This window comes from Pyrgilauda ruficollis, unplaced genomic scaffold (genome assembly GCF_017590135.1).
Source record: "Pyrgilauda ruficollis isolate IOZ18807 unplaced genomic scaffold, ASM1759013v1 scaffold86, whole genome shotgun sequence".
Taxonomy (NCBI): Eukaryota; Metazoa; Chordata; class Aves; order Passeriformes; family Passeridae; genus Pyrgilauda; species Pyrgilauda ruficollis.
In genome coordinates, this window is record NW_024530599.1 from 2733602 (window position 1) to 2753530 (window position 19929).

At 40.5% G+C, this 19929-nt stretch overlaps 1 protein-coding gene across 4 annotated transcripts in view; it reads left to right on the forward strand.

Annotated features, from left to right (window-relative positions):
• Nucleotides 1-19929, forward strand: part of TENM2 (teneurin transmembrane protein 2) — a 479299-nt gene that overhangs the window by 291052 nt on the left and 168318 nt on the right. For all 4 annotated transcript variants that reach the window (XM_041488023.1, XM_041488020.1, XM_041488021.1 and 1 more), the window contains one exon: nucleotides 15043-15277. In XM_041488023.1, the coding sequence (XP_041343957.1) occupies nucleotides 15043-15277 (235 nt within the window). The remainder of the gene's footprint in view (nucleotides 1-15042; nucleotides 15278-19929) is intronic.

Consider the following 19929-nt stretch of genomic DNA (forward strand, 5'->3'; position numbering starts at 1 on the left):
ATCATTAGCTCTATTAAGTCTGTTATCAGCTCTGCTAGCAGCTGGAAATATCCTGCAGCTCAGGAGGGCTCCAAAATGTTCCCCACTCATTATATTCTAGATCACTTTGTTTTCTTGTACACTGGAAACAGATTATAATCACATTCAGCCACAGGCAAAAATAGAAGCTGACAACAGTGGTAGGAAAAAAAAAGATTTATGAAACTTTTCATTGCTTGGGGCAGTATTTTGAACATGATAGCAGTGTTGTCCCTTAGATAGTGAACAGTTCAGCTATGTCTTTCTATCATCTTCGTGTTCCATGTCTCAAAATGACAATTATCACACCATAAATACAGCCCAAAGCATTACAGATGTCTATAAGCAGAATCCGTATTAATTGTTAATGAATAAAAAAGAGATGGCTCAGTTTGTTAGCTTAGGAAATAAGAGTCTGGGTTTTTACAATTATATAACAACACACAGATATTAATTTTGTCTTTTCATTGGTTGCTTTGAATAGGATTGACTCCAAAAAATGGTATCTTGAAGTGTTTGGGGTTCAGAAGATTCCTTTATTAGTCTTTGCTCCTTTGGGTGAGGCTGGCCCTCCAAACAGAATGTGTTAAGTAGCAGAATTTAAATAATTTCTATATCATGTCTTAAGATCATGGGTTTGGGCTTTTTCCCTTAACAGAAACATTGTTTTCAAAAACTGTTCCTTTCCTTCTTGAGAAAGAAATAGAATTTACTTTTACAGAAGCTGTAGTGATGAAAGAATAAGGATGTCTCCATGCAAGTATCTTTTTAATTGCTGGTTTACAGTGCATAGCTGTGGACTCCCTATTTTCTAAGTCCCCTGAAATAGTACTGGGGTTTAAGAAGGATTTGTCTTAGGAGCTTGCAGTCATGTCTCTGGACTAGGAAACAAGATGGTACTGCTGGGCTGAGGGGAAGGTTTATGTAACACAAACTGCTCACATCTAACGCTAACCAAAAAGGAATGGATGTGTATCTGTAAGTAATTAGAGATATAGACATGTCTACAATGTCTGAGCTGGCTCTATGTGATCCAGCTCCCTAGGTGTGCCCAAAGTGGGAAGCAGAGTTTACCCTGCTCAATACTCAATACTGCATTCCTCCTGCCCATGCCCTTCTCTTGTCCCGTCCTTCACAGCTCTCCTGGTTGCTTCTGTTTTTTTTTCTTTGCTCTAAATCTTGTCGAAAGAAAAATGCAACTGTCTTGGAGCTCTGCACCGTTTTATTTCCTTCTTTTCCACCTCTCCTGGTCTGCCCTTGTGGTTGTGTCCCTTTGTAGCTCACTCTCAGGTGAGGAAGGTGCATCCCATGGATCCTGCACTGCCTTGGCCACCCCGCTGCTCTCCCCAGCCACACTCCTGCTGACTCCTCTTCCCTCCCTGGGCTGGCTCTGGCTGAGAGGGCTCTACCTGCCCCAACAGCCCAGTCAGGCCCCACCAAGAGCCCCATGCAGGATTCTTTGCTTCACCGGCTCATCATTTGTTCCTCTTTTTGTACATCAGAGTGTTGCCCTGGGTCGCTGTATACCCAGCTGTGAATGTCCAGATACTTCAGAAATTCTATTTTAGCTATGCTCTCCTTTTTGCTGATCACCTGGGGTAAATTAGTGTAGGTCCAAATCAAACTGAAACTAACTCTCCCTGTTGTTCATGTGAAGAGCTGAAATCTGCATCACTTGAGTTTCTGTCTGAGCATCATCTGAAGTATTTATAACCAAGGCTCTAAAAATGTTACTAAGATAGTAGCATGCCATTTCTCTTTAGGCAAAACCCACTTTGGTATGACATATCTGGAGCAGAGAAAAGGCTAACATGCTTATTTTGCCAGCTAACCTAAGTGAACAAATAAGTACAGAAAGATTGGAGTGGCAATTGTTTTATTTTATGTGATCAATCAGGTTTTGAAGCAGGCTGAGAGTAATTTGGTGTTGTGCAGGGATGTCAGAATTCCTGCCAGTTATGCAAGATAACTTGAATCTTTGCAAGAATGGAAGAAACAATTTAAAGCAGATTTGATTAGGAATCAACCTGTTGTGTCTTTCTGCTTTCAGCTGTAAAGCTATTTCACACACGTGGGGAAATACAGGAAAGAAAATGGCATTAAGATAGGAAAACTCCTACCAGTTTTTTATCTAACTAGGAAATAAGTTGGTCCAAAATTAAGATGGAGCATCTGATTTTGTGTTTCTGTGTAACAAAAAAGAAATTATAGACCTTGATGTTATTTGAAAAAATTCCTCAAACATCTAGAACAAGGCATGCCAGCAAGTGGGGATTTCATATTTCAGCAGATGCTGCAGAAACGTTTGGGTTTTTTTTTTTTTTTTTTTTTTTTTTTTTTTTTTTTTTTTTTTTTTTTTTTTTTTTTTTTTTTTTACAAATTTTTTTTTTTTTTTTTTTTTTTTTTTCTGTAGACATATTTTAGGGATAGTATCTTTAAATAACACAGATCACTATATATTTCAGCAATGGGATCATAAGAGGTCCTTTGTGTTTCTGTGGGTGAGAGCTGGTTTATCAGTGATTTTTTGTTTGAGTGTTTAAGGTGGATGATCTGGGAGGATGGATTGTAAGAGGTGAGGAGCCAAAGGGCAAATCTCCTGAGCTATTGATGGCAGGACGGGGAAAGAATTAAAAACCACAAAAGGAAAGTATGAGAAAAAACCACAAGCTTAAAAAATCCACAATCCTAAAAGTAATAGGTATGAGTAGTAGAGGGATGAGAAGGAAAGGAGCAAAGGTATTTCATGAAGAGTTTTTCAGACCCTCTTAGAGCTCTGGCCCTGCTCCAGCCTGTTGTTCCTTTGCATATGGTGCTTCAAGTTTATAAAAAACATTGCACCCAAGTGCTGTGTCTTCCCTTTCTCATTCCCTTTCCTTCTCTTCTCCACCTCTGAAAGACTTTGTGTGTCTCTAACGTGACACAGTTCTTTTTTTTAGCACTGCACCACCACAGTCCCAGAGGTGGAATTTCCCTTCCTGCCCTCGGGGGGTTGTTGCCCACTGTGCAGATGGACAGTGCTCACATTCAGCACATCCTGCACATGCTGCCCTGCTGGGGAAACTTCCCAGGATGTGCTGACCCAGTGCCCCTTCGGGATCTGCAGCTTTGCTGTTTGATGAGCAAGGGCGGTGAGGCAGGAGCACGGGGCGACTCAGTGACCTGGACCGTCCTCACCACTGGACTCTGCTCAGCTGTTGGCTGATGTGGTACAAAGAACATCTTCCCTTGAGTTTTAAGTTAATTTCTTTGTAGTCTGGTGCATGGGCACGGAGTGGCTGAGGCAGCTCCCGTGTCATGTGGTGGCTCCAAAGCACAACAAAGTCACCTCGCCCCTTTGCCAGGAGCGGCGGGAGCGCGGCGTGCCCCAGCCACACGCTGCTACCCAGAGTGCACCACCTTGCTCTTCACATCAGCCTGGCTTTGTCACTTGCTCCTAAATTTGACTCAGAGGCTGCTTTACCAGCAGGTTCCCTCTGTTCAGAGGGTATTTTGCTGCCAAAACATACTTTTAATGAGAAGACCAGCTGTTCTCCCTCAGGACCAAGCTTCCACTTGCTCCTTAGTTTGCTTCTTAATTATCTTATCACTGATTAATAATTTAATAATTTTTCTTCAGTATTTCATAAATTTAGAGGTTTGTGGAGTCTCAGTTAATAAAAATATAATGTACAGCAACAGAGAGTTGGTTCTCTTCCCTTCCGTTTGTGGCACAGCTTGTCATATTTCCCTGAGCAGTACCAAACAATATGCAGCTAAATTGAAATAGTGTAACCAGATCAAGATGTCTATCAGCATCCTACACTGATGTGCAGTTTGGGTTTTATTCCAGACTATTTTATGATGCAGAAAATCTGCATAGATCAGTCTTAAAGCTTTAAGGATGGCTGGCTTGCATGCCCTGTAGAGAGTAGTTTTTGCTCTTGCATTTCTCTTAAAATATAGTAACTTGACATTTGCTTGAAAATCTAAACCTCTCCCATGGGTGGGACTTGTGTTATGTATCAAATGGAAAAAAGTCTGATCAGCTGTGTGACGTTTGTTTGGGGGTTTTTGTTCTTGTTTTTTAGCATGTGTAAGAGGTCTGGCAAAAGAATACTGCATTTCTAGATCTTCATACAGCGTAGAAGTTTCCTCATTTGTTTCTGCTTACTGAGAGGTGTAATTGAAATATTCTGCTTTTAAAAAACAAACAAACATCCAAACCAAACCTGTTTGAAACAATAGTTAAACATGGGACACTTTCTGTTAACACCCACTGGAATTAATTTTCACATGTTTCAGTTTGTTGTGGCTGGAGAAGCATGTCAGATGTTGAAAGCCTGTTGGAAGAAGAAAAGACCTGGGTGAAAATGGTGGACCAGGGTTTGGTCACAGAATTCCCACACAGAGAGTTTTCTGCTCTCTGTTTCAGCTTGTCACATAAAATTCTGATAACATCCTTTCCTGACTGGGTTTGTTTGGGTAGCACATGAAAAGAACACACAGCAGATCCTGCAGAGAACACAAAGTGTTATCACTGTTGCTACATTCTGGTTGTTGGTATTGATCATTTCCATGGGTGTGTCCTTGACTGCAATCACTTCTGAGAGATAAAAACTCCACAGTCAGCATTGCCACAGTAAAACATTATTTGGTTTAAGGTCCCTTTCTCTACCATGTTTAACTGTCCAGTTTAATGTCTCCTCTGCCCTCCCATGTTTGTGAATATTTCTTTCAGGTGCATTCATTTGAAATGAAATCTTTTCTATGTGGGCGTCATATTCCTTTAGAACTTATAGAAAACCCTGTTTTTTAAGATTTGTGTTAAAAAGTGGTACTAGTTCCTGATCCAGGTGCCATGTGCATGTACCTACCTTCTGATAACCTTCTGAAAGTGCAGTTTGACTTTTTGTTAGCAAAAGTAATTCCTCCATTAGTGAAATTGTCTGAGTTGATAAATGAGTGTAAATTAAAATCTTTCACACATAACAGACAAAAAAAATTACTAAAAATGAATGCATATATTAATTATTTTTTTTTAGTTTGTAAGGTAACTTTTGTTGGTGTGGAGTCACAGCTACCCAACAACAATAATTTAATTGGATAACTTTATTTTTTAAAGTAATTTGATTTTCATTCATTCATGATAAGTATGGACATCTAGTAAGTATCTTACTACCTAAAACTATAGATATCTTAATTTACTGGTAACGATAGAACAAAAACAACTTTCACTATCAACATTACACATGTTTAGGGGAAAAGAAGTCCTCTTAGCTTTGGAATTTCTTAAGCTTGACAACACATCTGTTCCTAAATGTTCCTTTGACACTGAAGTTGGCTTGTGAAATCATGGCAGAGAAGAAAAAAAGAGCTTTCTGCAATCAGTCAGACAAGTCAACTTCTTTGAGATATGGGCAAGGAAAGAGTCAGAAGAAGAGAAGGAAAAGACACAAAATAAATGTGTCCTAAGAGCTCTTGCAGAAGCTTCTCCCACAGAGAAATGAAGCTTTTGACAATTATGTGTGGTACCTGTATAGGCCACAGGCGGATCAGCAAGGAATTATCAGCAGGTGAGAGCAGAAGCTCATTGACACCCTGGTCTGTACCAGATATTGTTTGGACAGTGTGGGGCAGTAAATTTGGATCAGATTTAGGCTGATAGACCTGGAACAAGAGTCTCCCCCTCCACATGTTTTGAAGCACTTTTTGCAGTCACAGAGGTTTTACCCAAATTGATTTCTTGGTTTTTAACTACTCTCTAGTCTCCTATGTCTTTAGTTGGATAAAATATTGTGGTCATCTTCTTTTCCCATTTTTAAATTCTTCTTTAGTGTTGCCACTGTCATGATTATCAATACAGCATGGCACTTGTGAGGTGGGTTTTTTCCACTTTCTTTTCACAGTGTTAAACACCACTTAGTTCTGTGGCAGCTTCAGACATTCTGAAGGAAGAGACAGTATATAATGCAATTATGATAGCTGTTTTTTATACTTTAAGTAGGAAATGGAATCTGTTCCCTCCTTCCTCAACTAATACTATATTTTGTGGCTTTTTACTTGAGTGGCTTTTACTTTGCATTGCTGGGCTCAGTAAAATAGAACCATGTCCTTGAGATGAGCCAGGCCTGTGGATCTGGCGCTGCGTGAGGAGCTGGGGCGAGGCTGTGCTTTCAGAGATGTGCTCAGTGCAGTGAGGGGCAGGGCTGGGCTGCTCCCTCTCCCCTGGACACCGGCAACTGCTGAAAGGCATCTCAGTGCCCTGCCTCCGGTTTGCTCTGGTGATGTGGGAGCTCTCCAGTGTTTGGTGTGTGCCAGGGTGATGACACAGCCTCTTCAGGCTGGGAATTGGATTGCCTTCGCCACGCTGGTGAGGGAAGAGCAGGGCATGTCTGAAGTGGCAGCCCAGAGCAGGCTGCACTGTGGTGCTGCTGTGGGACACAGGCTGGGCTGGCAGGCAGCAGCGCAGCCCAGGAGATGAGAAGTGATGCTGTCTCCTGTTTCACTAATTGTAAGCTATTAGATGGGTCTATTCAATTTTTTTTTAAAAAAATGGAAAAGATCCATAGCCTATTGATGCAGGACAGCCCCCAGCCAGGGAATAATGTGCTCTGACCCCATGATTCAGAATGCTGAACAACTGCTTTATTAAGCTATACTATATTACAATAAGTTATTATACTACAAACGTACTAAAGAAAAGCCTGTGACCCCTTACAGACAGTCACGACACAGCTTTTCCCTAACCAGTCAGTCCAAACAGCCATCAGTCAGCAGAGTCCAATTAACAAATCACTCCTCAGTGAACAATCTCCATAACACATTCCACATGTGCCAAACAGCAGGAGCAGCAAGCAGATTCTCTTCTTTCTCTGAGCTTTCTCACTGCCTTCCCCAGGAAAAATCCTGGGAGAGAGAATTGTCTCTCTCTGTCCAAAGAGTATGTGACTACCACAACAGCCCTGTTCTGAGAGTCTCTTCAAGCTCCTGAAATAGAGAATTGCATGGAAGTTTAATGTCTTGGTAAGGATTGAGTCTCTGCAAGATGTTAGTAATGGTATTTAGAGAAGGCAACATTTGTTTTCTCTACCTAGACAAAGTTTTTATTGGGCTGTTTCCTTCCTGCTACGCAGTGAGTTTGTAGCTTGCAGGAGATTTTTCTATGGTAAATGCAGAAGTAGGGAAGTATTTGCTGCAGTGCTCCTGAGAGAACTGCTGGCCAGCACAAGCTCCATGGGTGCCTCACCTTGTATTCGTTTTTCTGTTTTACCATGTAAAACAGACTGGGGGGTTGCAGTTGCTTTTTAGTTGTTTGTTATCTCTTTTTTTTTTTTTCCTTCACACACACAAAAACTTTATTTAAAGCATTCTTTAAGATTTGCTGGGTTAATGTTGGCTCATATGCTAAGTGATAAATTGTGTGAGGCCTTTCATACAGCACTTTACAATTAATTACAAATTAATTGCAATTAATTTACTTTTCAATAGAACATTTTATTGTATTTTATTCATTAACCCATGGTTTCACCTGAGTAACAGAATCTTTTACCTGTAGTAGCTGAAGGTAACACCTCTGGTACCTTGAAAAGTCAGGAAACTTAAACAGGGCTTCTTATCTGAATGGTTTGTGACTTTCCTTTTTTAGTCCAATAAGAACCAATAAAGAATTCAAATGAAACCTCACTGCCTGTGAAAGAAATGCCAGTCATGTAGCATTGCAGCTTGCAGTACCCTGGAGGCAGACAAATCCTTGTTTCTGTCTTGTACTTCCTTGTACCTTGCCTGCTTTTAAAAAGAGAAATAACCCATTGAAAAGCCTGATCCAGTGCAACATGTGCATTGCATTATATTTGCTTTTCTTTACTCTAGAATTATGCAACATTCCTCTTACTTTTTTCCATATATTCCACACAAATTATTTTTACCTGTTGTACATGTTGAGAAACAGATGGTCCAGGTAGTAAATAACTGGCTTCCCAGGAGCTATGAAATTGAATTCTCCCAGGCAGCTCCTCCAGGAACCCTGTATTTGCTGGTATATGTCAGTGAGCCTTCATGACAGGGATGCTTATATATCAGTGTTTATTTCCATCAGCTGATTGTCAGTTGGTTCAGCCTAAAAGTAAAATTGTTTTTAATTATTATTTTTATGCTTTTTGAGGGCCAAAGGCGTTATATTGTAAGTATTTTTTGAAAAAAATGGTCAAACCCTGAAAATCCATTGAAGAACATTATTGCAAGATAGAACTTTTTGGGTTTTTTCTTTTAGACGATAAAAATATTATATTTTTGTTGATCATGTTGTTGAACTGAAAAAAAAAAATCTAGATTGGTGTGCACTGTGCATTATGGTGAGTTGTCCTAAGGCAGTAGTATAAGATGGAATAAGAAAAAAAAATTCAGAAGTTGAAAAATTTAGTGCTGCTGGGAAGAGATAATACTGCCTCAGAAACAGAGAAATTACATGATGCTGAAAGCCTTGTCCACTATATTTAGTTTCATTCGTAGTTCAGCTGCCAAACTTCTCAGTGGTGCAACCTGACCTTACAGATTCTTCAAACAGCAGAAAGATTCCAAATCATTACTCTGCTGATAGACCATTCCTTCTCTTAAAGAGTTGCAGCACCTAGAAGCCTGATTTATTAAAAAGCTCAGTTTCCTAGTAGATCTTTCTGACATAATTACTTTAGAAATTTATTTTAAGCAACTCTTTCTGGTATAAATTTTTTAGGAGGTTGGGTTTAACAAAAAATGAGTGTTTTGGACAACGTGTAATACATTCTGTGATGCTTCTGAAATAACCAAGGTCGTGCATTGCATTAAACCACCCGTGACTGGCATTTCTTTTGCCCCTTGGAAACCAAAAGGGTTCCAGCTCACTGGGTGATGCAAGATCCTAAGTGCTGCTGTAACAGCTTCAGGGATGACTTTCTGTTGCACCTGACTCAGGATTTACATTGAATTGGAAATTATGGCACAGTTATTCTCATGGCACCATGACAATTTTCAGGGTCCCCCATAGACCAGTCAGAGAAGCAGCAGCTTTCAGGCCAGGATCCTCTCAGGAAAATGTCACCAGGTTCCACTGCTGGCCTAAATATTTCCGTTCAGAAATTTCTGTCTGTTGTTCAATAGAATCTGTGTCTTCATTTTCACTTTGGTGTTGATCAGTCCTTCAAATTGTTTGAGCTCAGGTGAGAATTTGTCTGAGTCCTTAGACAGGGTCCAGCTCTTTTCCATTCTGCAGAGCCAAGCCTAGAGAACAGCATTTACCTTTTTGCACTAAAATGTTCCGTAGTGAAGACAGTAATAATGAGTGTCATTGCTTAGAAATAGAACTTTTCCTGCTTTTCCTTTTAGTTCTTCTTACAGCAGTGCCTTCTTCAAACAATAGTGTGAACAGTGCTCGTGTACCTGAGCTGAAGATAAATACATCCTTAAACTGTCTGAAATATGTTTCATATTTATATCGGTATTGGGAAACTAAATTAAAAGATAGATTGAAAAAGATGTGAGGTGATTATTTTTTTCAATTAGAAGGAAGAAAACTCCAACTTTTCTTTCAAAATTTGAAATAGTGTGCCTACCTTTTCATATATCTGTAACAAGCACATATGTACATGTGAAGTACCACAGGACACTGAGTCTGCATAAACATTATTGAAGTGATGTGATTTGCCACTGACCAGGCATTATTTCATGCAGTGTGATAATGAATATTTAAGTGCTGTATTTCAACAAATATAATTAGTACATTGTGTCTCAGGGAATACTATTTTTTAGAGCAGTGAGTTTGAACCTTTTTACGGGTGACCCTCACTTGAGAGAGGTTATATGTCTGTAATCCCTTAGGTTTGACTCCTGCTGAAGGGTCCAGTTTTGCCTTTGCTTGTATGACTGTGCACTGGATATTGTGGACAAGGAATGGGGTAATTTTACCTTGTTTGGTTTGGCTTGTTTGGGGTTTTTTGTTTGTTTGTTTTTGTTTATTTTTTTGTCAGAGCAACATTCAATTTTCTACTGTAATATTGTGCTGGGGCCATGGCTGCAATCACTGGCAGGCACTGATAAGTGACTTACTGTTTCATATCACACATTTACTGAATTTTCAGTTTGAAATGTACAGTCTGGGATGACAGCCAGTCATTCAACCTATTCTTGCTTCAAAGAGTGTAAAAAAAACCAGGCAGACAAAAGAAGGAACACCTGGCAAATGTCTTGGGTTTAAAACAACAAGAGAGAGAGGTAATGGTATCCATGGTTAGGAGTGAGATAACTTTCTTCTTTACAGCATGTGTTGAAAACACTTCCAAAACATTGAGATGCCATTTAGCTACGGCCTAGCACAAAACAATGTAGAGAATTAAGCAAACAAACAGGAGAACTGAAGCAGAGACAGCATAAAGCCCAGCCTGTGCTGCTGGGCAGGGGCCCTGGTGCCACCCTGCCAAGCTCACTGAGGCTGGGCACAGCAGCTCCTGTGCCACTGTCACATCCCTGGGCGTCCCAGAGCTGTCTGCTCTCCCTGACCCAGAGTGATGGGAGCTGCCCTGGAAGATGGATTTAGCTTGGAAGGTGGCCCTGTGGTTCTGTGAAACAGCCGTTCCTCACTGGCATGGCAGATGATGTGGTTTCCTTGGGAAAACAGCGTGGCACGGGGATTTGAATAAAGAACCAGCAGTGCTGCAGACGAGGTTTCTAATGCTGGCTGACAAGGGCTGTCTGTGGGCTTTTAAATTATTTTCTTTCAATTCATCAGCTTCGGTTTTGGGGGTTTTTTGTTCAGTATTTGCATTGTTTAAAGCAGAAGGAAATAGTTGTGTCATTGTTTCTTTCAGAAAAATAATACATGTTTGGGTTTTCCCTTTTAGTTCTTTTATGAAAAGGAATGATGAGGAGGTGTAATGTCTCTTTAGCATTTAGTAATGTCACAGAGGATAATTCAGCACAATTGAGATACAATCTCCATTACTTTTTGAGGTAGTATTGACAAAGAACTGGGATGCAGGGAAGCAATTGCTTTGCTCAGATTAGGGATGCTGCCTTTTCTGCTTGGTATTTCATCTCTGAGGTGGGAGATCAACTTGTTCTCCTCAGATCATTGTTTTGCTTGGATTTAGTGCATGAGTTAAGTGAGTGTACCAGAGCCTGGGAAGAGCTATGAAAAACTATTTGACCGTGTTAAAGCACATCTGAATTTTCTTTTGTATTTTAGTCAGCATTTGGACTGTAAAAAGCCAAGCAGTGATGTTTGGAGGTGTGTGCTCAGGAGCTCTCAGCCATCACTGATGTATAACTGTAACTCTGGGAGATGCAGGGGCTCTCTGACCCCTGGGGCTGCCAGGCTGTGCCACAGCAGCACTGTTATGGTGCACAGGAGGACGTGCTCTGTGCTAGCCTGCTTTGTTTCAATGTTTCACCAGGTAAAAGAATGAACTGAGCAAAATTTATTTTTTTTAGTCTTTTTGTTCTGATTAAACCCAACTAAGTCAATTGGGTAGCTTATGATTGCTTCAAAGCTACACAGATCAGACTGTGTATTCTCAGATTACTTAATTACAATACAATTTACCCTCACTCAACTCCTAATTTGAAACGAGTGCTGCTGATATTCTTGACTGCAGTAAGATCTCTTGAAGAATGACATGTTGATTATGTGGACACCAGGCCATGATTTTTTAAAAATGCTCAGCACAATCAGTGTGTACTAAAATTGATTGGAATTAGATATGTTGTCTGTTTGTGAATTTAAATGAGAAATTTTAAAAAATTAAAAAGCCTAAGTGTGGAGACTACCAGTATTTCAGATTTCCAGGTTTTTGATTTTCAGTATGGTTTTAAAAGACTTTTCCTTAAATTCTAAATGTTTGAGCTTGTGTATCATGAGGAAATTACTAATTCAGCTGATAATTGAGAAAAGGTATCATTTCCACAGTATTCTCCCCCTGACCGATACTGGCTACTGCTACACCAAAAATAAAATCTATTTCCTGATGTAAAAAGCCAGATGTACTCCATCAAGACACTCATTTTGTTTAGGCGTCCAAATCAAAAGCAATTTCCAGGGGACCACAGTGTGTCATGCTGTGAGATCCATGGGGCCAATCCCTTTGGATCCTTTATTTATGGGACAAGTGATTTCCTTCTCTGAACTTCAGAGCTCAGCAGAGTTGCAGGTACTGCTGGTGAAGTTTTAATTTAGACAAAAATGCTCATAGAGAAGTGCTCAGATGTTCAGATGTGAATCCAATTTTATATCCCTGGCAAGTTGAACAGTGTTGGGCTCCTGCTTTTGATTCATTTGAACAGGTTTATGAAGAAGCAGCACATTAAGCTTTTATCTCTCTCATATATACACGAGTGTGTGCACGCTCCCTAGTTAGTACTTTTTCTATATATAAGCTTTTATACATTTTAATAGGAGCTATATAATAGCTACATGATGTTAATATTGGTATTTATTTTTCCATATTAAATGCTACATTTGTCTTACACCAGATTTCAGAGTTTTTGCAGCTGCAATGTGCGTTCAGTTACCTCTGAACAGCTCATTTTTCAAAGTATCTTACATTTACTGTGTGGGAGCTGAATCTTGAGGCAGATTAAATAATTTGTGGTAATTTGATTTCAGCTCTTTTTCAGTCTTACAGAAATGCTGTTCATTCTCATTGATGTGCACTTGGCTCACTTTTAAGAGCAGCCTCCATGATATTGTGGTGACAAGATTCAGAGTCTTTATTTAACTGGTGCTACTGTGGCTCTCAGAGCAAAACTGTTTTGTTTATGTGGGTATGACTTTTTTGTACTTATCCTTGAGAAGGAAAAGCTGCATCTGAAGTAAGTTGAGAAAACATGATGCATATGAATCTTTTGAAGTAACTATTAACACAAGGATACATATTTGTATTTTATCACTCATAAATATTCACTTATTGAAATCCAAGCATGCTTTGTTTAAAGTCAGAACACAGACTAGGAGAGTAATTCCACTTAAGCTTCTGTGCATGTGAATATTGTCCAAACACATTTTCTTCCTGCTGTGTCTTGCTCTGCACACTCTTGTGGAATGGCACGGGACCTAGTACAGATTACAGATTTTATGTTCTTGGAGATCCAAATGGGGGTTTTAAACATCAAACTTTATTGGATAAACAGTCTCTTTTATGCTTAGATAAGACATAGCCAAGGATAGTGAGGAGAGCTGCACATATGATGGCCTTAAAATTTAGGCTGTGTTCATAAAAGGTGACTTTGTATTTAAAGCAGCTGACATTCCCATAGGGTCACATTCTGGCAACAAACATTCAATAAAGATAAAGAAACTGCTGTGTAGATTTAAGGCAACATGTGGAGGATGCCGAATTTATTATAATTCATTTCTTAAAGTTTCTTGTCAGAGGACAAGTCACACTTGCCTTGTGTAAGCCCCAGTAAACCTGGCTCTGTTCCTCAGCAGCCTGTGCTTCCCCCAGCCCTCAGAAGCCCTGAAGAACACGAGCAGCCTCTCTCCAAACTCGCTGGTGTCTCTCTGCTCCCTGGCTGTGTTGCTGTTAGGAAGAGGCTCTTTCCCTGCTTCTCCCTGGGCAGGCAGTCTGCAGAGCAGTGCCAGGACAGAGCTGCCCCTGGGGTCAGGTTGGGAAAAAAAAACTGAGATCCTCGAGTCTGACCCCTAACCCAACCCTGGCAGATCACCACTGACCATGGCCCTGAGTGCTGCTGCAGCTCAGGGTTCCATACCAGGGAAATATCCTCCTGCTGCTCTGGGGTTTGGGTCTGGGATGTTATTTTGCGTCTATTTTGGGATTTTTATAAATATTGGCCTTAATTAAATTACAGTAATTACTCAGTTCAGCAGCTTTTCTAGACTTCTTTTTTTTCATGTGACAAAGATCAGTCTTGCTGCAAATGATGTTTTGTGATGTTTTCTTTTTATTATTTGATTCATTAAGTACAATGAAGTACTTTGCTTCAGTTTCTAAAAACAAACATGCATCATTAGAATTATCATTTCTCTAGTATTACTGATTAATGTTCACTAGAAAACAACTTGATACAATGTCTAAAACATACAGTTCATAATAGTGTTTGTTTTTGTAATTCTCTTTTGCTGTTTTTATTAGACATAAATTATTGTAATGTGTGGAATTGCACATGAACTTATTTACCAGTCTACATTTACGTTTAGAAAAGTGCCAATGTTAGAAGGGCACCTGCTTATCAGATTTTCTTTTCATGTGCTGATGTGATTTTAATCCATTTGCTTAATGATTAAAATTATTTTTTTTCATTTTTGATGCAAACATATCAGTACTCAAAGAATGAGAAAAGTTTATATCCTTCTTTATCACTAAAAAAAAAAAATCATCTGTCATTTTTCAATGGAGACTGAAAGAGTTGCATAATTTCCAGATCTTGCTCTGTGTTTGTGGCATTACTAAATAGAAAAATAGAGGCCAAATCCTGATCACATGGAATAACATGAAAGATACCATCGCTGCCTTGCTGCTCTCTTTTCATATTTGGAGTTTAATCTTCTTGTGCTGGCACAAATCCTGTTCATTTGAAGCTGATTGGTAAAATACAGTGAATGAAAGAAGATTGATTTCTCTGATTAAGTTTTATAGGGGCCTGAAGACCATATTCTCAAAGGCTCTTTTTAATCCATTAAAGTTCATCTGCTCAAAGTCCTTGATAGAAACGGGGGCGGGGGGGGGGGGGTAAATTTTCTCCTGGTGGATGTAGGGAATGGTCCAGCTAGGCTGCTGTCCTGGCTGCTGCACTGAGGAGACTTTCTCCAGGGAGAATCCATGAAGAAGTATTTTAAAATTTAAATAGAGTCTTTGTCAACATGCCAGCTGTGCAGGCTGGAAGCACTGTTTTGTGTTGCTGATCTCCAGTAATCACTGATCTGATTTGCCCAGGCTTTGATGCCCACAGGTCCAAGAGGCACAGTCTCTTTTCCCAGGCAGTGGCCCCTTGAAAATGCCGAGGAGAGCAGTGCCACCACACACATTTGTGATTTGTTTCTCTTTTCTGTTTTAGGCCCTTCAAATCATCACAGCCAATCAACGCTGAGGCCACCTCTCCCTCCTCCTCACAACCATTCCCTGTCCCATCACCATTCCTCTGCCAACTCCCTCAACAGGAACTCGCTCACCAATCGCCGCAACCAGATCCACGCGCCCGCTCCGGCGCCCAACGACCTGGCCACCACCCCCGAGTCCGTGCAGCTCCAGGACAGCTGGGTGCTCAACAGCAACGTCCCTCTCGAGACCAGGTGGGTGCTTGTGGCATTCACATTCTCTGAACATGGTCCCTTTGCCCAGGGTTTTCCTCCTGGGAAGCTGAAAGGCAGCGAGAGGTCTCAGAGAAAAGGAAAACAATTCTTATCTCATTTGCTTCTCCTGTGTTGTGCTCATGTGGAATGTGTTTGGGGATTGTTTACCCCCAGGTGGTTGCTTGATTGGCCTCTCATGTGAGTTGTTATGACTCTTTGGCCAATTAGGGCCAAGCTGTGTCAGGACTCTGGAAAATCACGAGTTTTTCATTATTATTTTTTTACCATTCAGTAAGTATCTTTTCTGTATTCTTTAGTATAGTATAGTATTCTTTAATATAATATAGTATAATAAAGTAATAAATTAGCCTTCTGACAACATGGAGTCAGATGCATCATTCTTCCCTGCCACGGGGCTTGCCGTGCATTTACAGTAGGTGGTGGGGATGGACTCCCTGGGGGATGCCACTGGTGGTCCCCCAGAGCACACAGAGAGCACCCTTGGTTTGCTGGGAGATGGTGTCCTCTGTGTCACGGGTGGTTTTTCTGACACAGCATGGGGAGTGAGTGGCATTAGAAGACCCAGCAGCCCCAATCTGCTTTGCACTGGAAGGTGCACAGTGAATAACACTGCTCACATGCCATTTTAAAGCCTTTTATTCACTTGGACCTTCCTTGCATACACAACTCATGTGATTAATACAGCATATTTATATCACAGGCTCAGGGACAACTTACTTAGAATTCATATTGACTGTGCTGCTGGAAAATTATACATTTTGCCTCTCCTGAAGCAACAAACAGAGGCTCACTTGACATTATGCATTTTGGGAGACTTTGGGAAACAATCCGAGATTCATGACTGACAGTACTATAATTTTAATTTATACCTCATCCAGCATGCAAGTTCATTTTAATCTCTTCTGTACATGTTAACAGCTTGATGCCTGTGGGGCAAACAGCAGCATATAAATGAAAAGGTGCAGCACTTAGGCCTGACAGAGAAATAAATAAATAAATGCCTGACATGCTGCTGGTCTAAATATTCTGGTTTGTTGTCATTTGGGGTATGGAATGTCAAACATATTTAACTTGCACTTTAAATAGCAGAGTTGGCAGAGCTGATCTCTCAGAATTTAAAATTAGCCATTGTGGTGCTGAATAAAGTGCTTGGAAGAGCAGGGTGGTGTTGCTTGCCCAGAGAGTGATAAACACAGCGAGCAGGTGGAGGAGCTGGGCTGCTGGGAGCACTGGCTCGTGCCAGGGTTTCAGCTGCTTGGTTGCCACAGCTTCTGGGATGTTATGTTTGGTTTGCAGCCTCCCAGGGCTTTCATGGGGCTCTGCTGGATCACACCCCAAGGAGCCACATTTGGGGGAGTTACACCCCCGTGCAGCCCCAGCCCAGCCCCTCCAACACGTGATTAAAGACTGCACTTTGCATGCCTCACTTTGTCCTGCCCTGCTAAAATGGGAACATGGGTGCCGTGAGGCAGTGGAATGCAAATTCAGGTTATCCGAAACTGAGATGGCCAAAAAAGGAAAGGAAAGGGATTCTTGCTTACTGAAGGTTTGGAGCTAAGTTTGGCCAAATTAAAAAAAAAAATTTAAAAAAAAATCACAAACACACTTAACTCTGAACTGCTGCTTCTGTGAGAACCTCTGCTATTTTACAGAACTTAATTTGGACATCCTGAATTTGTTATTTTTTGCTAAGAATTATGAGATGGAAATGTTGGTCCTGTTCAGCCGACTGGTTCTTGTGGTGTTGTTCATTGCCCAGTATTAGTACCTGCTTTTAATTCTGGTGTAGAGTGGCCACCTGCTGTTCCTGGTCTGCCTCTTCCTGTGTGGAATTGTTCTTGGGTGCAACAATACCTGAAATGTATCATTTCTGAAGACTCAAGACTGTCCCAGTTTACCAATTACTTTGCCTGGAGGGAATTCCTCGGGATATTCACAGAAGGATTCTCTGCCATCATCCTGGCATCCCTGAGCCACAGCAGTGGGCATTTGTCTGGCTGGGTTTTTGTACTGTCTGATTTTGTACCTATTCCCAGCCAGAGGTGACTGTGAATGCCTTTACTGACTTTGGTTCTTCTCTTTTTTCTGATCCTGCAACCTCTGGGAGCGTATGTGTACCTGACAAAAGGTTACTTTGTGAATACTGTTATTTTTGGAGGCTGCAGGATGCCCGACAGTTAATTGGAGCTTTTTGGAAGACAGGTGTGTCACAGGCAAGCATTAAGCTATTAGAAAATGTCCTGGCAGAATTGCTGTGTTCCAAAACTATTCCAGAGCTGCTTCAGGATCGATTTTAGTTCTTCTCTGAAATTACACACCTGACAGGGCTTGATGACAAGTTTCATCACAAGAATATTAACTCAAAAATGACTGAAACTGATGCTTGTGAAATCATTGAGACTTTTAGAATTAGCCTGTAATTCTTTTGCTTTAAAACTGGTGTTTCATCTACACTCATACCAATAGGCAAAAAAAAAAAAAAAAAAAAAAAAGAAAGTAATCTTTTGTTTTTACTTCAACCTTTACATTAAAGCTTTAGTTTGTTGCAGAACATTGACCCCTCTCATGCTGCCTCTTCACAGTGCACTACTCTAATTTTTTATCTTGTTATCTGTTTATTAATCTCAGTAGAGGAGCGCTCAGGAGGCAAAGCCAGCACTGACAGCACCTGCTTTATCAAGAGAGGGTTTCATAACTCTTAGTTTTCATCTTTCAGTTACCTTCAGTAGATTCTGCTCTCAGCTGAAAATGATGTGCAAGTGGTTACTGATTATGAAACAAAAGGTGGCACCTGAGCTGTCTGAAGGGAGTGCTTTGTGTCAGCACTACAAAACTCAGATCACAATTTAGATTCCAGATGTCTCTTTATCTAACAGTACCAAGTGCTGAAATCATTGAATAATACAACACACGTCTGCATGTTGCCTTTTTTTTTTTTTTTTTCCTGGTAAGAATATTTTAACCTTCCCTTTGTTCCTTTGCTGTCTTATGCAGTTTGGGCTAAATTCAGACTGTTTGGAGACATCGTATTTTCCAAATATATCCTTTCTCTGTCTCTTGTTTCAGTATGGATTGGAGGTTGTTAATCATATTTGGTTTATTTTCTTTGTGACGTAAAGGAAGCTTTTACTGCTTGCACATGTTTTCATGTGGCCTTTTCAGGCAACTGTGCCCAAATCTTTGTGTGTCCCTTGTGGTGCTGTATTTGTTACATAATTACATTTATCTGTATTGCAGCAGCTCATTGCTTCTCATGGAGTTACGAGTTTGCACATGCCTATGCAGAGTTCCTAATTGTACTTATTTAGAGTTGTAGAATGGTTTGGGTTTGAAAGAGCTTAGGGATCATCATGGGCAAGGACACCTTCCACTAGATCAGGCTCCTCAGAGCCCTGGCTAACCTGACCTGGAACACTTCCAGTGTTGTGTGCTTGGTTTCAGTGTGGTTGTTCCTGGTTCAGCAAAACAAACAGGGGCTGTGCCTTCCCTTCCCTGCTTTATGGCTGCACCAGGCTCCCAGGCTGGCTACATAATCCCTCTGTTTTCTTTGAAATAAGGGTCTGTAATGGAAGGGTTGAAATATCTCTAAGTAAGGACACAGTAATGCATGGCTGTAGCATTTTTATGGTGCTATTTTTATGGTTCATTTCTGCAGTATTTAGCTGCTTTACCTTTAGGCTCAGAGCTGCTGTTTAATGCTCTTTAACTTTTATTGTCCTCTTGCAGTCTGTTTCAAAGCTTCTCCTCCTCTTCCTAACAAAGTGCCGGTTTCTACCTTCTCCACTTGAGAGGTGTTCCTTTATTGCTGCTTTAATCACTGCTTTCCAAGGGGATGTGTGATGAAAATACTGCCTTTGAACATCCCAGGGTGGGTCTCGTTCCTTCCTGACAGCCAGAGGGGCAGTGCTCTGCTTTAAAGCTGGGAATGCTTTGAGGGCACAGAGAGAAAGGAATGGCTTTGCAGGGGAGGTTCCCATGGCTCCTCACACAGCAGGAATCCTCGGGGATGAGAACCCCACATAGGCACTGGGATGACTGGTGAGGGAGGAGAACAGAGGAGCCTCCACGGATGGATGTTTCACTGAGATTGCCTCATTTACTAATGCCTCTTTCAGTACTGCATATTGGTGTAAAATTAATTGTTACCATTACAACTAATAATACTTAATTCAGGAGGAAAAAAGGGTAGAATTAAATAGAAATTACTCTTATTCTTCAGTTCTCATAATTAGTCTCATAATTTGAAATATTTTCAGTCCAAATCTTTCAGTTGCAAAGATAATTTTATATCTATGTCTGTAATTTCTTTGTGCTTGCTCACAAGGATGTGATGCTAGGCTTTAAGGAATGCTGTAATATCCTAATGTTTCTTCTGTGTTTCAGGAGAAAGGATGGTGGCCACCCTTCTGGTGATGATGAAATAGGTTTTTTTTTAGATTTTTTAGATTTCCAAATCTGAGGTGATTTGTGCAAAGCTCAGTTTAAAGATTGAGAAGTTTTTTTTAGATTTTGTGGGCTGTAGTATAAGACCAATGGTCCAAATCTGAGGTGATTTGTGCAAAGCTCAGTTTAAAGATTGAGAAATCTGAAAATTTAACCTAAAAAGAATTGCTGTGAACCTTAAAATAATT